At 45.4% G+C, this 20,330-nt stretch overlaps 1 protein-coding gene across 3 annotated transcripts in view; it reads right to left on the reverse strand.

Annotated features, from left to right (window-relative positions):
- FBF1 (Fas binding factor 1) overlaps positions 1 to 20,330 on the reverse strand; it is a 506,392-nt gene that overhangs the window by 222,742 nt on the left and 263,320 nt on the right. For all 3 annotated transcript variants that reach the window (XM_069200193.1, XM_069200194.1, XM_069200195.1), the window contains exon 20: positions 5,797 to 6,003. In XM_069200193.1, the coding sequence (XP_069056294.1) occupies positions 5,797 to 6,003 (207 nt within the window). The remainder of the gene's footprint in view (positions 1 to 5,796; positions 6,004 to 20,330) is intronic.

A 20,330-nucleotide genomic window follows, 5' to 3' on the forward strand; every position in this document is an offset into this window, starting at 1 on the left:
GGGGAGAGGACCACATTGAGATGCCATTCCAGAGCAGGGGCTTGCCCCGGTGGGAGCCCTTTCATGAACAGCCCTTTCATGAATTGTTTAATGAGTCTTATGGAGCAGAGAGATGTTGTCTGTGTAGAACGTCTGTACCTTGAAATAGCAGCAAGGTGAACCTTAAACAATGTATGAACAAGGCCTGACTTAGCTAGTGAAAGGAGATATGGAATAATATGTTCGGGAGAGGCTTCAAATGGGTGCAAGCTATTCTGTTGGCAACAGGAAAATAATCTTTTCCACTTCAGTCTGTAAGTTTTGTTCATAATGTCCATCCTTGCTTTGGATAAGATATCTCTGCATTCTGGAGTGATGCTTACGTTTCAAAACTCATAGAATTCAGTAGCCATACATGCAAGTAGAGAGAGGCTGGCTCTGTGTGTAAAACTTGGCCCTGGTTCATGGTCAGAAGCGCTCGCTTCTTCGGAAGGCGTATGGGATTGGTCACGGACAGGAGTATGAGTTCCGTAAACCAGAGTCGTCTGGGCCATCAGGATGACTAAAAAGTGTTCCATTTTAATTTTGCTGAGAATCTTGTGAAGTAATGGGAAGGGGGGAAAACATGCATAAATTGCGGACCATCGCGTCGAAAGGACATTCAGCCATGACCCTGGGAGTGGGTATTGACTGGCGTAGCACTGGCATTTGGCGTTCTTGTCTGTCGCAAAGAGATCCAATGCTGGCTTGCCCCAGCATGAGAAAGTCCAATCCTATGTGATCCAGTTCCCACTCGCGGCAATTGTCCCCGGTTCTGCTGAGAATGTCCACTATGGTGTTGTTCACCCAAATACGTGTTTGGCTCGTAGAGATATGTTGTGAGTTGTGAGCCAATTCCAAAGAGCTTGGGCTTCTTGAGAAAGAGAGAGAGACCGGAATTTTCCCTGCTTGTTGAAGTTGTTGTGTTGTCTGTAGGGATCAGCATGGAGGAGCCTGCTATTCGTGGCAGGAAAGTTTGTAGCGTGAGAAATATCATTTTCAGCTAGGTTATTGATGTGCATTATTGTTTGGTGTTTGGACCACGTCCCTTGGATCTGCAGGTCCTGTAAATGGCTGCCCCAGCCCTCCAAAGAAGCATCGGTCGTGATGACGAAGTCTGGAACTGGAGCCAGTCACTGACCACTTGAAGCTGGGCTTCCTGGTGTCACCAGTCAACTAATTCTACACTACTAAGGATGCTGATTAACCCAGGATCAGTTTCGTGGTCACAGCAATTGCGTGTCGCTGAAGAAATGTTATTAATTTGCAATTCAATTGTCTTCTGGGTTAAGACTGCAAATAATTGCTGACCTGCACAAGATAAAACCCCTCTATTCAAGTACATTTTTTCCAATAAAGCGACCATAGCTTGCTTTAACATGACACAGATGCAAAATAAATGTATAAGGTCCTGTTTTCTAGATCCGCAAAGTCTACAACTTGTTGGGCCCTTATGCTTCCAAGGTGGCAGGTCTGTTACGGCTGGAATGTTACCAAAATGTAGCACCATCAGTTTTCGCTCGATAAAGAGGGAGAATGTCTGGGTTAAATATTTAGCAGGTTTCATCGTATCATGATTGTTGATAACCATCCAGGCATGGGATCGTTTGCTGAAAATGTTCTTGTGATGCAAGACCAAATGAAATTTGGCTGCTCTGATAGCTGCTTTCTTGAAGGTTAAACAGGGTAAATTATTTTACCAAAGCTCGTCTGTTTCCATGCAGAAAAGAGGTATTTATTATGACTGGAGAAGGGATCATTTACTAAGGCTGACCACAAGGCATTGTTTAGTAAACTGCTCTGTGTTGCTCTTATTTTGTACCAAGCCTTTATTGCTGCATACTTTCTTCCCAACAATTGGGCAGTTAGGTCAAATTCCAAACTAATTTGTGCTGGGGAAGCATTTTTTGGTATTTATAGCAGTTGACTTCTTCAAGGAGTTCAACATCCCAACGTATCTTTAATGACTGAGCAGGACCTTTAGAAATCAACGGTTTTAGTTTTGGAGGTGTTTATTTCTAGGTTGATTGCTTCCACGTAACTCTTTAACTTGATAGTTGATCTCTGCATGCGTATTTTGGTGTGACTCAGCAATACAACATCGTCTGCATGGGCAAGGTGAGATAAAGTCAAAGACCCCAAATGTGGTGAATGTGAATTTACACCATCTAACCTGATAGACAGATCAGCCATAAACAGATTAAAGAGAAGAGGAGCCAGCACACGCTCTTGTTTCAGTCCCTTTTCAGTAGAAATTTTCCTTGATAACCAGGAGCTGTCGCTGAGTTTGACCTGGATCCATGTATTCGAGTAGAGATCTCCAATGGCTTGAAAGAGAGTGGCAGGAATGCTCATTTCCTTTAGCTTACACCATAAGATCCCTCGATCAACTCGGTCAAATGCTGCTTTAAAATCAACAAAGCTAAGATACAATTGCTTCCTGTTGCTTGCATTTATCGGGCAACATTGTAACTGCAAGAATATTGGTGCTCGTGCCAAAGCCCCTTCTAAATCCTGTTTGGTGGACTGGAACCAAATTGTTAGTATTCAACCCCTGCGTTATGTTCTTGCATGATCAGTGAGGCATAATACTTGGCTTCAACATCAATTAGTGCAATAAGCTTGTAGCTTACCGGAGATAATCGGTCCCGCAATTGTAGACTGGATGTATTATTGACCCTCTCCAGCTCCTTGGGCTTGACCCTGTAACTTCTCTGAATAAAGGCGAGATGACACATGCCCAATACTGAGCGCCCATTTTGAAAATGGCTTGTGGAATACCATTTGGCCTGGGGCTCCATTAGACCGCCCCTCTTTTGTAATCTGTTGTACCTCATTCAGAGAGTAAATTGCACTAAGGCAGATGTCTTGTAGTCTGCCACTTGCGTGTTTCTTTTCTATTTTGTCCTTCATGCTGAGTATTTGGGTAGATACATTTGGCCGCAATTGGCTTACCTTGATTGCAGAATTTGTAATTTAGTGGCCTTAGTGCCCCTGGGGCAAGGTTGTTAGAAAAAGCGTTATTCAAGTGCATAACCCAAGATGATTCTGCTGAAACATTTGAGCTATTTGTTAGGCTGAGGGCATATTAAAGTATTTACCGTTTCCCAAAACAGGCTGGTATTTGCTTTCTTTGATTTATAGATGAACCTTGACCAAAAGGACTCATTCCTGAGCCTCCGTTCCTCCCAGGCCTGTTTTCTGAATTGCTTCCTAAGCTGTTTTACTGTCTCCCATGTTGTTGCTTGGGCTGTTACTTTCTTAGACCTGCTAATTGCTTTTTTGAGCTTGTTATTTAAAATTTGACTTCTTAGAGAGAGGATTGGAGTACATCTACCAGCTTGCTGGTTTGTTCCACAAGGGGCCTTTAGCTGTACCGTCATGAGAAAGGTATCACAATGTTCCTTATGGCTCGCTGCTGGTGAGGTTGTTTGTTCTAGCAGCCGCTTGACCCAGCTCAACAGACTGGCTATTGTCTCACTAGATCACTTTAGTCTTTTTAAATTAGTTGAGTTAAGAAGGCCAGTGTCAAGCAGTGCTTGGTCATCCTTTAGGGGGTTTAGACTGAGAGTAACTTGCTGGAGTGCATGGTTGCTTGATGTAGTAAAGACAATCTCTAATTTGCTTAACAGTGGCATTAAATCAAGTGATAGGACTGTAAAATCCAGGTACGAGCAAGCCTTTGGACCATAGTAGGTGTAGTTTGGGGGAACATTATTCTGCGTTCTACCACTGATTATCCTCAGCCCAAGGTGCTCCAGTGAGATGGCTAAGCTCACTCCAGTTATTTATAATTTCAAACATTTCAACAAACAAGCCTGTCCACACTTATTCATGGATATATCTTGGCCGCTTTTATTGCTATAGACACATGTGTAATTGTCTAGTAGTGTTAACATTCAGTTACTGTGGCAAGGCCTTAATTTCACTGCTAATTAAATAACAATTACATTGACCAAATAATCAAACTTAGTTGGCTGTCTCATAAATCAAGAACAATCAATTTCACTAAAATCAAAATTACAAAATTAGTAAATGCAGTGACTGATCGGCCTTTGAGTGCCGGCCTCTGTTTGTCAGGTCTCATTGACCCATTATGTCTGTAGGCAATTTCACATTTCGTTTCTGAGGTGGCTCAGTCCATAGTGTTTGTTTTACCATATTTCTCCGAGGGGGTAGCTTCAAATGTTTTGGATTAGGCCCAACTCGCTACCTGGTGTATGTCTGTGCCCTGCCATCCATCCTGGTGGGTCTGGGCTGCGAGTGCCGTTTTCCGCTTACTCCCCTTAGCTGGCCTCTTTTCACCCTGCTGTAAGGCATCCCCAGGTGTGTGGCCTTCCATCTGCACACTGCCTTACTAAGTGTGCCTAGCAATAATTTTGGTAAAAACGTCCTTTAATTTCCGCCTGCCACTTCTGTGGGGGTGGAGGGGGAAGCGTCACCTTTGTGCGGGCGCAACATTTCCTCTAAAACCAGTTTGACTGGTCTCTTCCGGGTCCAAGGTGCCCGTTATGGCGCCAGCCCGTTATGTCCCTTTCTTTTCCGGCTGGGCAATGCTGTACTGGGATATTGTAAAATGTGTTGTCTATAGATACTTTTTTGTCATCTTCTATATGATGGAATAAATTAGCGTTGAAATCCCCAATCAGGATTATCTGCCATGTGGGGTTTATGAATCTTGTCTCTGTCAGTGCTGTTATAAATTTGGCATACAGTTGTGGTTTTCCTCAGGATTAGGGTATGCGTAAACATTGCATAGCACTAGTGTGGTTATATTGTGGGATTTCCAATTGTTCAATTTTAGCATTTGAATACCTGGATATGAGGATAGAAGTTGTTCAGTCATGATGTTTAATAATGCTGATATGAAAACTGCAAGCCCACCCTGCGGTCTATCAAAACGTTGCAATTTTTCTGCCTCAACATGAAAATGTACATATCCAACCAATGGCAGCGGCTCCAACAGCAACTTTCTTGTAATGCAATTATGTCATACGACTGCCACTTTTATGGCAGTGTTCCGTACTACTACTTTACTATAATACTGTGGGACCCCCACTTCGACGACGGGGAATGATTCAAGCATGTGAATCTATGAAAGATGCAATACTGGATAACTATGAAGTTCTCTCCAAACATCGTTGTTACTCCTGCTCCCCAGAACCCTGCAGTTTTCCCCTGGCAACTGTTGCTGTTTTTTCTAAACTTTGCAGTTCTTCATCGGGAACAGAAGCATTTGCTTTCCCAGAACACAGCAGATACATTTCTTGACCCTAAGTGTTTTTTGTAAGACTACTACAGTTATCCTAATCACTTGTTAATGTCTCCGTTCCGACCACTTCAGTTCTCTCCACAATTAAGGTTATTCCCTCACTAGATAGTTGTATGCTTGCTCCTTCCCACGCCACAGCAAATTTCTCCCCAAGACCACTGTTTTCCTACAAGAAAGCCTACTCTTGACTCCTATGGTTTCATTTAGAGATCAGCGCACCACACAATTTGGTGCACACCATTTTTGCACTACTATGCTGCACTGTTAAGGTAGAGCATAAAAAGTGCTCACAAATTACGCTCACTCCTACTACCAGATTTTAGCTAATGGTAATATTGAGAAAAAATGGGAAAATACTCTAAAATAACGTTACACCCCTTTTTGCAATGTCAAAACTGACAGCAACACACTGGGCACAAATGTTTTTTACAACTGAGTGTTTGTCTGCGTATCTTTTACACTAGAGCATATATGAGGCCATAGTCTACTCATTAGCATAAATTTACCGCTGCAGTTCTCGTAGTCTTTCAATCTCCTTTGTCTTCTCCTTTTCAAATTCATCAAGCTTGCGTTGGTACTGTGCCAGGAGCTGTGATTTCTCTTCTTCAGTGCTCTGACATCGAGACATGTATTGTGCTGATAGCTCCTGGTTCTCCTTCTGCAGTCGCTCCTCACGCTGCTGTGCTGACTGCTCCAGAACCTTCAGGCGGTTTCTGTTCACGAGAAGAAGACAACGGAGGAGATTCCTTGGCAAGAATGCTTGCACATAATGCACAATTAGGGGTGAACACACATGCAATAAATAAACATGCACGCTGACACATGTACACATTTGTACAGTTCAACCAAGACAGCTATCGCACCTGCACTACCACATAAATGAAGTAACCCCACAAACCATACACAATCAAAATCAGTCAAGCCTCTAGCACACACACAGTCTGCCCATACAAATACATTAATAAATGCACAATAATAAGTCAAACAGTACAAACAGCAGGACTACAGCAAACATAAATGCAAAATGATGTGTATGCACAGGAAAAGCACATTCACAGATCAAGCAAGACATCCATCACAACATTGAAGTCATTCACCACAGAGACCACTGCAATACTATCCGATTGCTAAAATTCAGTCAGCACACTCTTTTCCTCAACTGCATGGGCTCAGATAACTTACTCTCCCAGCACTATCTCCTTCCTTCCTGTTTAACTTCCCATTCCTTTTTTTCCTTTTAATGCTTTTTACTTTATAGGTGACAAAGACAGACAAGTTGTTTAGATTAAATGGTTAGGTTGATTCACTTAAAATACAGAAGTTAGTATGATGAGTAAAATTAAGTAACTTACATGTGAATTTACCAGTCTTAAAAGGAGATGTTATATAAATTCCCATGCTTTTTAAATATTCCTCAACATAGTATTAAGAACTTCAGACTGAGAATCCACAGTAAGATAGTTAATATGCATATTAAGTCCCAATTTAAAAATACGTATGGCTATTTTTACCTTCAAGACCTACCGACTCAACAGTGGCCTTACCTTAAGGACCATCTTAATTAGAGTCTGAGCACACAGAATCAACTACTTGCAATCTCCTAGGGGGATGTTAAGTGGGCTCATATCTGAATCTATAAATGTATCAATGTTGGCAGATATATTACAGGTAAACAGCCTAAAATATTCAAGCACTGTATTTCTATGTAATCAACTTGTTTGGATAGAGAACCAAAGAACCAAACTTCAGCCAGTGAGGCAACAGCACCCTCTAGAAAACTCCTTACATAGACATCTTCCCTCAGATTTTTAAGCATAAGTAGGAATTATCTTATATGCAATGAAAGTCTCAATGGGGAAGAGGGTGGACCGCATGTGAAAATATGAAAGATACCAATAGGGGAAAACTGCATAAATAACTTATTTTTTTCTACAATATTGGATCTTTCATAGATTCACATGTTTGAATCACATTAGGTATCAGTTAAATAATCATTTATAGGATTATGCTAAACATAAGACAATAGCAGGTGGTGGGGGCGCGCACACACACAAACACACACTCACTCACTCACTCTCTCTCTCTCACACACACAAAGCTCACCCTATTTGAATAGATGGCGTAATACTGCTTGTCCCACAGCTGCATCACTGTGCTGCAGCAATCCCAGACAATAATGTTGCTTGAACGTATGCCTGTTTTTCCATGCTGTGCGGAACATGCTTTCAGTAGGCACTCCAGCAAACAGGGCTGTTGATATAGATACCGCTCTTGACCTTTTCCGTGAAAGGCAGAACTGAAAAGCCACTGATATCCATGGAGCTATACTAGTCTTGGAAATTGGACCACCCTTGTTATTGTTTCCATATGCTGCGAGCACTTGAGCTGTGTTTATTAACTACTTAGTGCAATGCAAATAAAACTTAACATGTTTTTAAATCCAGTGAGTGCAGTGATGTTTCCGCTGTTGTCTGCAGGCTGGGGAAGAATGCAGTCAGGACAACAGGTTCATCCGTAGGAACTTTTGGGATGAACCTTGGATTAGTCCTTTGAACCACAGTGTCATATTTAAAATGCAAGCAAAGCTCCTTGATTGTGAATGCTTGTATTTCACCCACTCTTCTGGCTGATGTCAAAGCTAGTAGCAACAACACTTTTGATGTTAAGAATTTGATCGTTGTCTTATAAATAGGTTCAAAAGGGCAATTCATCAGCTTTGCTAGTACTGTGTTAAGTTGCCAGGGCGGAGGAGGAAACTTTATTGGAGGAAAGGCTATGATAAACCTTTAAGAAATTGTTAAAATATTCTAGTAGACCATAATGATGGTGATGTGCGCCTGTATCTGGAAACTGCAGCTATGTACACTTTAATAGAAGAGTGAACTAGGCCCAATCTAACCAACGATAGCAGGTAAAGCAAGATTTGCCCTTAGGTGCTAAGAAAGGGTTAAGTTTTTACTTCTGGCACCATAAGCAAGAACAATTTCATCGTAATCTGTATGTTCTGTTAGTGTTATCAGCTCAGGCTCTCACAATAATATCTCTGCAGTCTTAAGGGATATCTATTGCCATTAATTCATGGTGCCTAGAAGCCAAGTGAAGGGAAGTCAGGTTCAGATGCTGGTGGGGATCTATAAGCTTGCTTTTGGTAGAACAGTCTATAGGATTGTTGAAAGGGATGATAATGTTGATATCTTTGACAGCCCCGTCTATGAATACAAGTTCTTTCCACGTGCTCCCTGAAAAGGCACTTTCCTAATTTGTAAGGTGCCTAACGACCTTGCTATACCTGTCTGAGCTTTTATTGTTTGCAAAGCGTCGTCCATGTGTTTGCTAAACAGAGCCTCTCCACGGTTTGACATGTCCACTATTTTGCTCTGCACTCCCGGCCTGAATGACATGGCCATCAGTCATCCTTAATGCCTGAGGGCTGCAAAACCTGCAAGCTGTCCATATCCTGTGGAAGCTATATCCACAGCGCCATCAATAATCTCTGATTAGGATCTCTCTCCCTCCTGCAAGATTTTCTTTGCCTTTACCTTTTTATCATCAGGCAGAAGATCTATATATGTGGTGATGTCAGAACACATCTGCCTGTCATACCTGTCCAATATTGCCAGTGAACTGGCTGCTCGAACTGTCGTTGTTGATACAGTCAAACCCTTTTTTCCTATATTATCGAGCCATCTGCCTTCTTTGTCAGGTGAGGTTGACATTTGTGTTGAAATATTTTTTGACCCCCCACTAGGCCACTTATGTCACCACAAAATCTGGCTTCGGGTGTCCAACCTGACAAGCAGGCGAGTCCTCAGGATCCTTGTATTTTTTTTTTTTAACAACTCTTGGCAGGACAGCTGAAACCGTGGCAGGATTTTTCATTATCTATATTCCTTTGTCCCATATAAAGTCCACTACTGGGATTGGTCAAACAATTTTTGTGCTGGTTCTTTGAAGTCATATTAGAAGCAAACCGACTACTTGACTGATATAGGTAATTGGAAATGTTTGGCAGTTCTCTCCATAAGACTCTGGAAACCTCCGATATCATCCAGTGAGGGGTCCACTGGATCTGGAGAAGGTGATGGAATGACAATCATCTCATTCATTGTGAGAAGTCTGATTATCAGGAATTTCCCCTTTCTTCCTGTACTCATCTGAGGAAGATGAATCATCCACAGGAAGCATGGTAACGTTAGACACCAAAGTCATTCTAGGAGTTGCAGGTGGTGGCACATGACAAGGTAATTTCAGTGTTGGAGTGTGAGGGGGATGCATCGGAGATGCTGACGTGACGGGTTCAGGGAATTGCATATATTAGTCCTGCAACATGCCCTGAAGGTCTTGAACTACAATTACAGGAATCTGAACCATGACCTCTTGAGACGAAGGTTAAGAGAAATGCTGAAAATGCTCTACATACTGCCTACTTCTTTCTATATACTGTAGTCTTATAGATCTGTTCATAGTAGTCCCCTTCAATCCTTCTCTTGATATTTTACATTATGTTCAGAGGCGCCAAATGGACCATCATCACCTGAGTCCTTCACATCTAACAGATGACTTGGTGGCAAAGGAGACACTTTGCTAGGCAAAGGGTATACTGGTACCAAAGATTCCGAGCCAGTTTGCCTGTTGTTGACGGCATCGTCAACTATGTCGTCGTAAAAGCAGGTGTAAATTCTATTGTTGGCATCTTCTTTATTGGTGGTCTTACCGTCGGCACAATCGTCAATGCTGTTGATAGGGTTGCCATTGACGGGGTTGTCATTGTTGACGTGGAAATCGATGTGGTTGTTGTCGTTGTTGACACTGACGCTGTTGCTGCCATTTTTGTCAGAGATACTGTTGTCGATAACCCTGTAACCAGCCTGGATTTTATGGTTGGTGGCTCCGAGGAGGACTTTTTAGGATGTAAAGCCAAATTCAAGAAGAGAGTGGTAGGATCTGATCTTGTGGCCTCTGAGGAGATTTTTTCCTTCCTCTCTCTGTGAAAAACGTACCTTGAAGACTCATGGTGAGTCTTTTTTAGAGTTTTTCTATGTACCTCTGGTGACCCCTTGTGCGACTTCTCCCTCAGTTTTGATCTTTTACTGTCTTCCTCATCAGAAATAGCAGACTTTCATGATTTTACTTTTTGTAGCCATAATAAAAGTCTCCCCTCCCTTGAGAGTTTTGGATGAAAAGATGCAACAGATTTCACAATCCTTTACCTTGTGGGCAGGATGAATAAAGTAGATACACTCCTTGTGAGGATCTTCGGAGTGTAGTCTCTTCTTTCCACAGGTTCAACAGGGTCTGAAAAGTCCGTCCCTAGATGGTTCTGACATTTTATTGCCAGGCTTTAGTAGATGGAACAGTAGAGATGATCTTGGGTGAACAAAATCAGGCTGAGTGCTGAAGAACTGAGCAGAGTTCAGGGAGACTCCCTACAACCGACGTGTGGTAGAAAATCTGAGGGAAGATGCCTCTGTAGGGAGTGTTCTAGAGGGTCTTGGTTGGTTGAAGTTTGGTTCTTTATAAATGGTGCAGATACGTTAATAAAAATAATGTCTTCTAGGCATTGTAGGCAATGTATATGGTTCCACTGCTTTTAAAAGGTACCGTAGGGCTCCCACCTCGACAATGGGGAATCATTCAAGCATGTCAATCTCTGAAAGATCCAATACTGGAGAAGATCTTTTCTGGTTCAGGTATTTCGGACTTGAAGAATGTACAGGATTGAAAAGGGAACATAATACCTTCAAAAGACATACATTAAATTGTTGTGTAGCCATTTTAGTTATAGCTCCATGCACGTTAGTTTAACACACTAGGCTGCTGTGCACTTTAACCTAGATATATTTTATTCGGCTTCGCATTGTTATTTTTACAATAACCAGTTTTAAAGTCTTGTTTTATTTTCATCTATCTATCTGTTTTGCTTAGCCCAGCACTGTGTTCTCAAACAAGACATTCTTGATCACTTTGTGCTTCAGTCAAGGCTACAGTTTGGTACATTGCCGGTGAACGTGGTAGAAGTTTAGTCTCAGACATTCGTAGAAAATACACATCCTTACGTAGGGACATTTTCTTAGAATGTCAGCTGTGTTATTATAAAAACACTTCTTAGTCCCATTACATGTTAAGAGGGAGATTCCAGCCAGAGAACCATGACTGTATGCTGATTGCTGAATGCTTTGCGGCAGATGCTAACGCAGACTACAGGCCTTTGTTCAGGTATGAGGGTCGATGTCCTCCCGGGGGAACCTGAAAGGCAAAATTAGAGCTTAACATGCTGTGCTCAGATTATGACTCCGATAGGAAATAGTCCATCGATTCTAGTGACAATATGATAGTGTTATTCTTATGTTTCACTCTCATTGTCACCATTTTAATATTGTCATGTTGTGTCGTCTTAGTTATTGCAGCTCACGCTTTGCTATCTAAAATGCAGTCTTTTTATTAAACCAGTCTTTAAAACTCATACTGCTTTATATTGTCATTTATATGTGAGACTGAATTGTGAATGAGAGAACCGGATGCGACCTGAGTAACCACGACTTCCCTGAGAAGTATGAAATGTCATGCGCTCGGCTGCCCAATCATCTGTACCACTTGGGAGAGACGAGGCACTGCTACTTAGCCGGAGCAAAACCCGGATTTGGAGCAACAGGTGTCACCCACAGTGGGTCAGACTCAGTCTCCCACACCGTAGACAATCCTGCTGCTCAAAATGTAGTAGTCTCAGGTTGATGCTTCTCCCACGTAAGGGCAGGCTTCTCAGGAAAACCCTACTGTAGGGTGTCAATATAATTTCCATCCTTTACCATGACATAGATGACTGATACACCTTACTAAGCAATTGTTCTGGTCCCGAGGTCGCCTAAAATACAAGACATGGTAAACCTCATGAAATACTTGGGTCCAAATGCTTGCCTTGGCACCAAAGACCCTATTCTTGGGTCTAGCTAAATACAACTTTAGCCACCTACCAATATTCATGTTATACCAAGAGAAAAGAGAGAATATAGAGAGGGGCATTTGCTTTGAGCTATTATATATCTTACATTGCTTTTATGCAACGGTTTTGAGAATTAAAAAAGTAGTGCCTTCCCTTGCACTGGAACTTCCATGAGACAGATGCTGCTCCTGGCACTCCCCGTCATGTTGATGCTTATCCACAGCAATGGTTACAGCAACAGTGTATCTTTTACCATAGCAGGGACCACAGCAGCAATAGCTGTAAAAGAAGCAGCAACAAGAGTTGCTACAAAACAGTGTCCACAGCAGCCACAAAAGGTGTCACCATGGCAGGAACAACAGCAGCAACAACAAAAGTAGCAATCAAAGCTGCACAGCAGGGACACCGCTATAACTACTGCTGACACTGCAGTAGGGTTAACAGCGTTAACTGTGGTAAGCGTGTCAGATGGCGCTATAAATAGGCCTGTGCTGTAACTTCATGTGTGGGCTGAGTTGTCACTAGAGTACAGTGGCGCCATCTAGTGATGCCAAGGAGCTATTGCTAATCAAAAGTTTTCAGATACAGTGTGGCAACTCGGATGGTCATAAGGTGCGGAAACTGTGGGACTAAGTATCCATAAAAACAGCTGCAACAATAGTTGGAGCCACACTACGGGCTACAGCAGTGATGACAGCTTGCACCATATGAAAGAGTTACTTACGTTCGGTAACGACTTTTCTGGTGGATACATTAGCTACCTGTGGATTCCTCACCTAATGAATACTCCCATGGCGCCAGCATTCGACGGAAATCTTCTTCCTAGCTTCTGCACGTCGACGAGGACGTCACATTAGCCCACGCGACGCCGTCTGACGTCATACAGGCAATAAGAAGTCCTCGCCGACATGCCGACGTCAGTACCAACATGTTTTACGTGCATGAGAACAATAACCCTATGCAACAACTCATAACATTGCAAAGTACACAACATTCCAACAAAATGTCTATAGATTTAATAAAACCTTTGCATCTTTTTTTATTTTATTTTTTAAAACAAAACATTCAAATATACCAAATATGTATATACACAATGAAATATATACATATACAAGAATCCATATATACAAAATCCACTGCAGTCCTAAAGACCAAGAGGAGCACACTCAAGGATTACTTGGAGAGACCAAAAAGGCAACGGGGAGGCGGGTGGGACCGTGAGGAATCCACAGGTAGCTAATGTATCCACCAGAAAAGTGGTTACCGAAGGTAAGTAACTCGTTCTTCTGATGGATACAACTACCTGTGGATTCCTCACCTAATGAATAGAGTCCCAAAGCAGTACCGCACTCAGTGGTGGGTGCCTGTATGGTCAAACCAAGAAATCCTGCAGCACTGACCGTGCAAAATGGCCGTCCCTTCTGACCTCAGAGTCCAAGCAGTAGTGCTTCACAAAAGTGTGAAGGGACGACCAAGTTGCGGCCTTGCAGATGTCGACCACAGGAACACCCCTAGCCAAAGCCAAAGAGGCCGACTTAGCTCTGGTGGAATGAGCTCTAATACCATCAGGAGGATCCTTCTTTGCTATAGAGTAACAGATTTTAATGCAAAGAACAACCCACCTGGAGAGTGTTCTCTTGTGGTCTGCCTTTCCTCTCCTCTTGCCCACGTATCCGATAAACAGCTGATCCTCCAGCCTGATATCCTTCATTATGTCGATACAGAAGCTTAACGCCCTCTTTGGGTCCAAGCGATGTAGTCTTTCTTCCTCCTTTGAAGGATGAGGCGGAGGATAAAACGTGGACAAAGTGATTGTCTGAGCCAAATGGAAGGGTGAAACAACCTTCGGAAGGAAAGCAGCCTTGGTCCTCAACACCACCTTATCCCCGTTAAAAGTTGTATAAGGGGGTTTTACTGATAAAGCCTGCAACTCACTCACTCTCCTTGCAGATGTTATGGCCACCAGGAAAACTGTTTTAATAACTAAATATCTTAAGGGGCAGGAATGCATAGGCTCAAAAGGGGACCCCATAAGGAAAGTCAGTACCAAGGACAAATCCCATTGTGGCATAACGAATGGTTTTGGAGGATATTTATTTAGAAGACCCTTTAAGAATCTAAGAACAATAGGAGACTTAAACAGCGAAGGTTGGTCTGGCAGACAAATGAAAGTTGACAAGGCAGACAAGTAACCTTTAACGGTAGCCACTGCACAACCTTTTTGCGCTAGAGACAAAGCAAAAGATAAAACATCTGACAAATGAGCACGTAAGGGATCAATCTGTCTCTCTCCACACCATACCACAAATTTAGACCACCTATTAGCGTAGATAGTTTTAGTGGAGTGTCGCCTGGCCGCTAAGATAACATCCACTACATCAGGCGGGAGAGAGAAGGAACTCAGGTTGCCCTGTTCAATCTCCAGGCATGTAGGTGCAGACTCTGGAGGTTGGGGTGTAAAACCTGCCCCTGCGACTGCGAAAGGAGGTCTGCCCTGAGAGGGAGACGGAGCGGAGGGCACAGTGAGAGTTGGAGAAGGTCAGAGTACCACACCCTCCTTGGCCAATCCGGGGCTATTAAGATGACTTGGGCCCGGTCTTGGCGAATTTTCCTCAACACTCGAGGAATCAAGGGTATGGGGGGAAACGCGTAAAGTAACTGATCGCACCAGGTCATCTGAAACGCGTCCCCCAAAGCCCCCTGCACCGGAAACTGGAGACTGCAGTATAACGGACAGTGTGTGTTCTCCCGGGTGGCAAACAGATCTATCCGAGGAACCCCCCACAACTGGAAGATTAGACGGACTTGATCTGGATGGAGACGCCACTCGTGGTCGGCCGAGAAATGGCGACTGAGACTGTCTGCACGTACATTTAAGACTCCGGCCAGATGATTTGCTACCAAGCAAGTCTGATGGTCCCTTGCCCAGGACCATAGGTGAAGAGCTTCTCTGCAGAGAAGGTACGACCCCACTCCTCCCTGTTTGTTTATATACCACATCGCGGTAGTATTGTCCGTCAGGATCTGAACCGACTGACCGCGAAGGGAAAGGAGGAAAGCCTTGAGAGCCAGACGTACAGCCCGCAACTCCAACAGATTGATATGAAAAATCTGTTCCTCTGGAGACCAAAGCCCTTTGATCTCCAGAATCACCAGATGAGCTCCCCACCCTAGAGTGGAAGCATCCGTTATGACTGTGGCCACTGGTGGTGACTGCGCGAACGGCTTCCCTTGTGAAAGATTGTCGCCCGCAATCCACCACTTCAAGTCCGCAGCAGCATCTCTGGAGATTTTGACCGAACCTTCTAGATCTCCTTTGTGTTGAGACCACTGCCTTCGGAGGCACCACTGAAGAGCCCTCATGTGCCAGCGAGCATGCGTGACCAACAGTATGCAGGAGGCAAACAGACCGAGCAGACGTAGGACCTTGAGAACTGGAATGACCGCTCCACTTTGAAACATTGGAACCAACGCCTGAATGTCCTGAATCCGCTGAGGCGGAGGAAAGGCTCGATTCAATGTTGTATCCAGTACTGCCCCTATAAACAGGAGGCGTTGAGAGGGCTCTAGGTGAGATTTGGGCACGTTCACCGAAAAGCCCAGGTCGAACAACAACTGGGTTGTCGACTGCAGATGATGCGACACAAGCTTCGGGACCTGGCTTTGATCAACCAGTCGTCCAAGTAAGGGAATACTGCTATCCCCTTTCTCCTGAGCTCTGCCACAACCACCGACATCACCTTCGTGAAGACTCGAGGTGCTGAAGTAAGACCAAATGGGAGGACCGCAAACTGATAGTGCTGCGTCCCTACCACAAACCGGAGATACTTCCTGTGCGACTTGAGTATCGGGATATGAAAATAAGCATCCTGCAAGTCGACAGACACCATCCAATCTCCATTGTTCAACGCCAAAAGCACCTGAGCTAGGGTCAGCATCTTGAACTTTTCCTGCTTGAGGAACCAATTCAAGATCCTCAGGTCCAGGATTGGCCTCAACCGACCATCCTTCTTGGGAATCAGGAAGTACCTCGAGTAACAACCTCGACCCCTTCCCTGCTCTGGGACCAACTCCACTGCGCCCTTTAATAGGAGGATCTGGACTTCCTGATCTAGCAACAGGAGGTGTTCTTTTGAACAATACAACGGGCAGGGCGGGATGGGGGGCGGAAACTCCCGAAAGGGAAGGGTGCAACCTTTCCCCACAATACTGAGAACCCAAGTGTCCGATGTAATAGTTTGCCACTTGTGAAGAAAGTGCCGCAACCTTCCCCCTACAGGAGAGGAGTGAGTAGGGACTGGTGGAAGCCTAAGGCTGCTTCCCCTGCTGCACCCCTCCAGAGGACGAGGAAGAGGCAGAGTGCTGCTGAGAGGCTCCCCTGGTGTGGATCCTACCTCTCCCTCTAATCGATCTAAAGGTGATAGAAGAGGCAGGTTGTTGGTATCTCCCCCGAAATGAAGAGGAGGAAAAACCCCGTCCAAAACCTCGAAACCTCCTAAAAAACCTAGAGGAGGCAGAAGAAGGGGCCTGCAGTCCCAGTGACTTGGCTGTGGCTCTGCTTTCTTTAAACCTTTCCAAGGCCGAGTCCGCTTTGGCTCCAAACAGTTTGTCCCCATCAAAAGGGAGGTCCAAAAGGGTCGACTGCAGGTCCGCAGAGAACCCCGAATTGCGGAGCCAAGCCTGTCTCCTTGCCACCACAGCCGTGCCCATCGCCCTAGCCACCGAGTCTGTCGTGTCCAACCCAGACTGGATAATCTGAGTTGCGGCAGCCTGGGCATCCGAAACGATGTTCAAAAGCCCTTGGGGAAGTTCCGTATATGAAGATGAAATGTCGTCTATAAGAGCATGGAGGTATCTTCCCAAAATGCAAGTCGCGTTGGTGGCCTTCAACGCCATACTGCAGGACGAAAATATCTTCTTGGACTGTGCATCCAACTTTTTGGAGTCCCTGTCCCCTGGCACCGTCGGGAAAGATCCAGGAGCTGACCTAGAAGAACAGGAGGCCTGCACTACCAAGCTCTCCGGCGTAGGGTGTCTAGACAGAAAGCCAGGGTCAGAAGGCGCAGCACGATATCTACTGGCCACAGCCCTATGAACCGCCGAGGAAGATACTGGCTTCTTCCACACCTCCAACACCGGATCAAGCAAAGCCTCATTGAATGGCAAGAGAGGCTCCGCTGCAGTAGAGGCCGGATGCAGAACTTCAGTCAGCAAATTCTGCTTCGCCTCTGCCACCGGCAAAGGCAGGTCCAGAAAGTTAGCTGCCTTTCTTACCACAGCGTGAAAGGTAGCAGCTTCCTCCGTATACTCCCCTGGAGATGATAGGTCCCACTCAGGGGAAGTATCCAGCCCACTGGCCGTATCCAGACCATGAAGTCCATCACCAGAGTCCTCAATCTCTCCTTCCTCCAAGACTCGTTGGTATTCCTGCTCCTCCAAAAGACGGAGAGCACGCCTTCTAGAGTGCAGCCTCTCTTCGATGCGCGGCGTCGACATGGCATCCGCCGAAGTCGCGGATCGGCGCCGATCTCCGGATCCATCCGACGCCATATCCGGCGCCACAGGCAGCTTCGGCGCCGAGGTAGAAGCTGGACGAAGAGGGTCGCGTCTTGGAGTCTCCGATGGTCTCGTCGGAGTCACAGATCGAAATCCCGAAGTCGACGGGATGGAAACCTCCGGGGCCAAAACCTCTGAAGCCACCGGAGCGGCCACCGGCGCCGAGCCCACATTCCCTAAAGGGAGAAAGGGCATAAAGGGTGCCGGTCGTAAAGGCGCCGGAGCACCCAAGGAAAAAGCCAACGGCCCCGAAGGACCAGCTGGAGCACCGCCTGGAGCCATCTGTTGAAAGATGGTGTACATCACATTCATACTGGGGTGCCTGGATCGAAGGCGACCCCGACGCCAGCCTCGACGTCTGCGTTGCCGGAGAAAACACCTGGGGCTGCGTCACCTCAATCACTGAAGTCTGTCCAGGCGAAGTCGGTGACGCCGGAGAAGGCAACGGCGTCGACAGATGTGGCGTGACCGTGGGACTGACCTCCCAAGTCTTCCGACGCCGAGCCGAAGGCGACCTCGAACGAGACTCCTTGCTGGAATGACGCCGTGAATCCCTACGGCGCCGGGAGTCTCGATGACGCCGGTGAGACCTCGGCGAAGATGACTTTCTATGATGTTTTTTCTCCTTCCGTTTCGACTTCGCCATGAAGAGCTTAGCCTCTCGTTCTTTCAGGGCCTTCGGATTCATGTGCTGACATGAATCACATGTAGCGACATCGTGGTCAGAGCTTAAACACCATAAACAGTCGGAGTGAGGGTCAGTAACTGACATCTTGCCCCCACACTCTCGAAAGGGCTTGAAACCAGACTTTCTCTGTGACATTATAACCGCAGAGAAAATCACGCAGCAAAAAATACACTGTAACCACGAAAGTAACAGTAGCTCCCTCGAAGATAACCGTTTCGAATGCACGGAAAAAAGGGAACTGACGTCGGCGTGGACTTCTTATTGCCTGTATGACGTCAGACGGCGTCGCGTGGGCTAATGTGACGTCCTCGTCGACGTGCAGAAGCTAGGAAGAAGATTTCCGTAGAATGCTGGCGCCATGGGAGTATTCATTAGGTGAGGAATCCACAGGTAGTTGTATCCATCAGAAATGTACCATAACAAAGACCTCAGTGATGACCATAGGAGGCACCATGACAGTAACAACAGTAGCAACTACATCCGCAACCACAGCAAAGACAACAGATGCCACAACAACAGCAGTGAATAACAGCCTTCATCACATTAGAAACAGATGCAAATGCAGCAGGGCCCAAATCAGCAACAACAACTGTTACAACAGCCTATGTCTGTATTGTAAGCACAGCAGGGGACACAGTAGCAAACACATCTGCTAACTCCGTAGCAACAACTATTACATCAACAGTGACTAGAGGTGCTATAGCCACAGGTGCCAACATGGCAGTCACAACAACATCAATAACAGCTGCCAGCAAGCAAAGGAGAACAAGAAAAACAGCTGCCACACAAGCATGTACTATAAATGTGACAAGAGCTGCCAACACAGCCAGGACAGCAATCTTAACTGCCAGCAACGCAGCAACAACAGCAGCAATACTGAGGAAAAAAATGAAGAGTGTAAAGTCAGAAATAATGTCAGCCATTTGTAATTAGTCTGGTCCATATTACAGTCCATTAGTTTTTTTGTTTGCTCACTGTGCACCATAGACTGGGGCCAACTATACACAAATCAGTACATCCTGCTCCAGTAGGAAACTGACTAGCCTGAATTCCTAAGCTATGTGTCCTGCTAATGAGACCACAACCAACCCCAAACTGGTTTCAGCCTCTTGGTACTCATCATAAAAGCACCTGGACATGTAGCCTTTCACTTGCTTGCGGCCTCCAGTTCCTGCTTGTTCCAGTCTGATCCAGTGACACATCTGTTGCCCAGGTTTTCCCATTCACAATTCTTTCTGCCAACAGAAGCCTTGCTCACCCCAGGACCTACTTAATGCAGGCCTAGCTCGGCCACATTGATAGGCACCTGGACACCTAGCCTGCCACTTCACTGTGGCCTCCATTTCCTGCTTGTTCCAGCCAGATCCAGTGACACCGCTGCTGCCCAGGTTTTCCCAATCAGGCTTTCCCACTCACGGTTGTTCCCACCAACAGAAGCCCCACCCACCCCATGACCTACTTAATGCAGGCTGCAGCTTCACCGCACCAACAGTGCACCAAAGGCAAGCCCATCTGCACCTGTATGTAAATGGAAAAGACCCGGCGGCATGACCCCTGGCCCTCCGCCACCTGAAAACACAGCAACACTGAGCTCTACACCCTCTACCCTGGATGCCACAACAAACTCTGCCACTGCGCCGACCCACACTCCACTGTAGGACCTTTCAACTGCATCCACTGCCACAGCACACACACCAGCCAACCGAACAGCTGCACCCCAAACACACCACAGAAATCACCTAAACAAAAACACCTACTCGCATTTGCCATTCTCAACACATGCCTACTATGCAAACACACCACTGAAATTTGGGACCTCATCTCCACACTGACTCCTTGCATCCTCTTCCTCACTG

Source organism: Pleurodeles waltl, chromosome 7 (genome assembly GCF_031143425.1).
Source record: "Pleurodeles waltl isolate 20211129_DDA chromosome 7, aPleWal1.hap1.20221129, whole genome shotgun sequence".
NCBI classification, from domain to species: Eukaryota; Metazoa; Chordata; class Amphibia; order Caudata; family Salamandridae; genus Pleurodeles; species Pleurodeles waltl.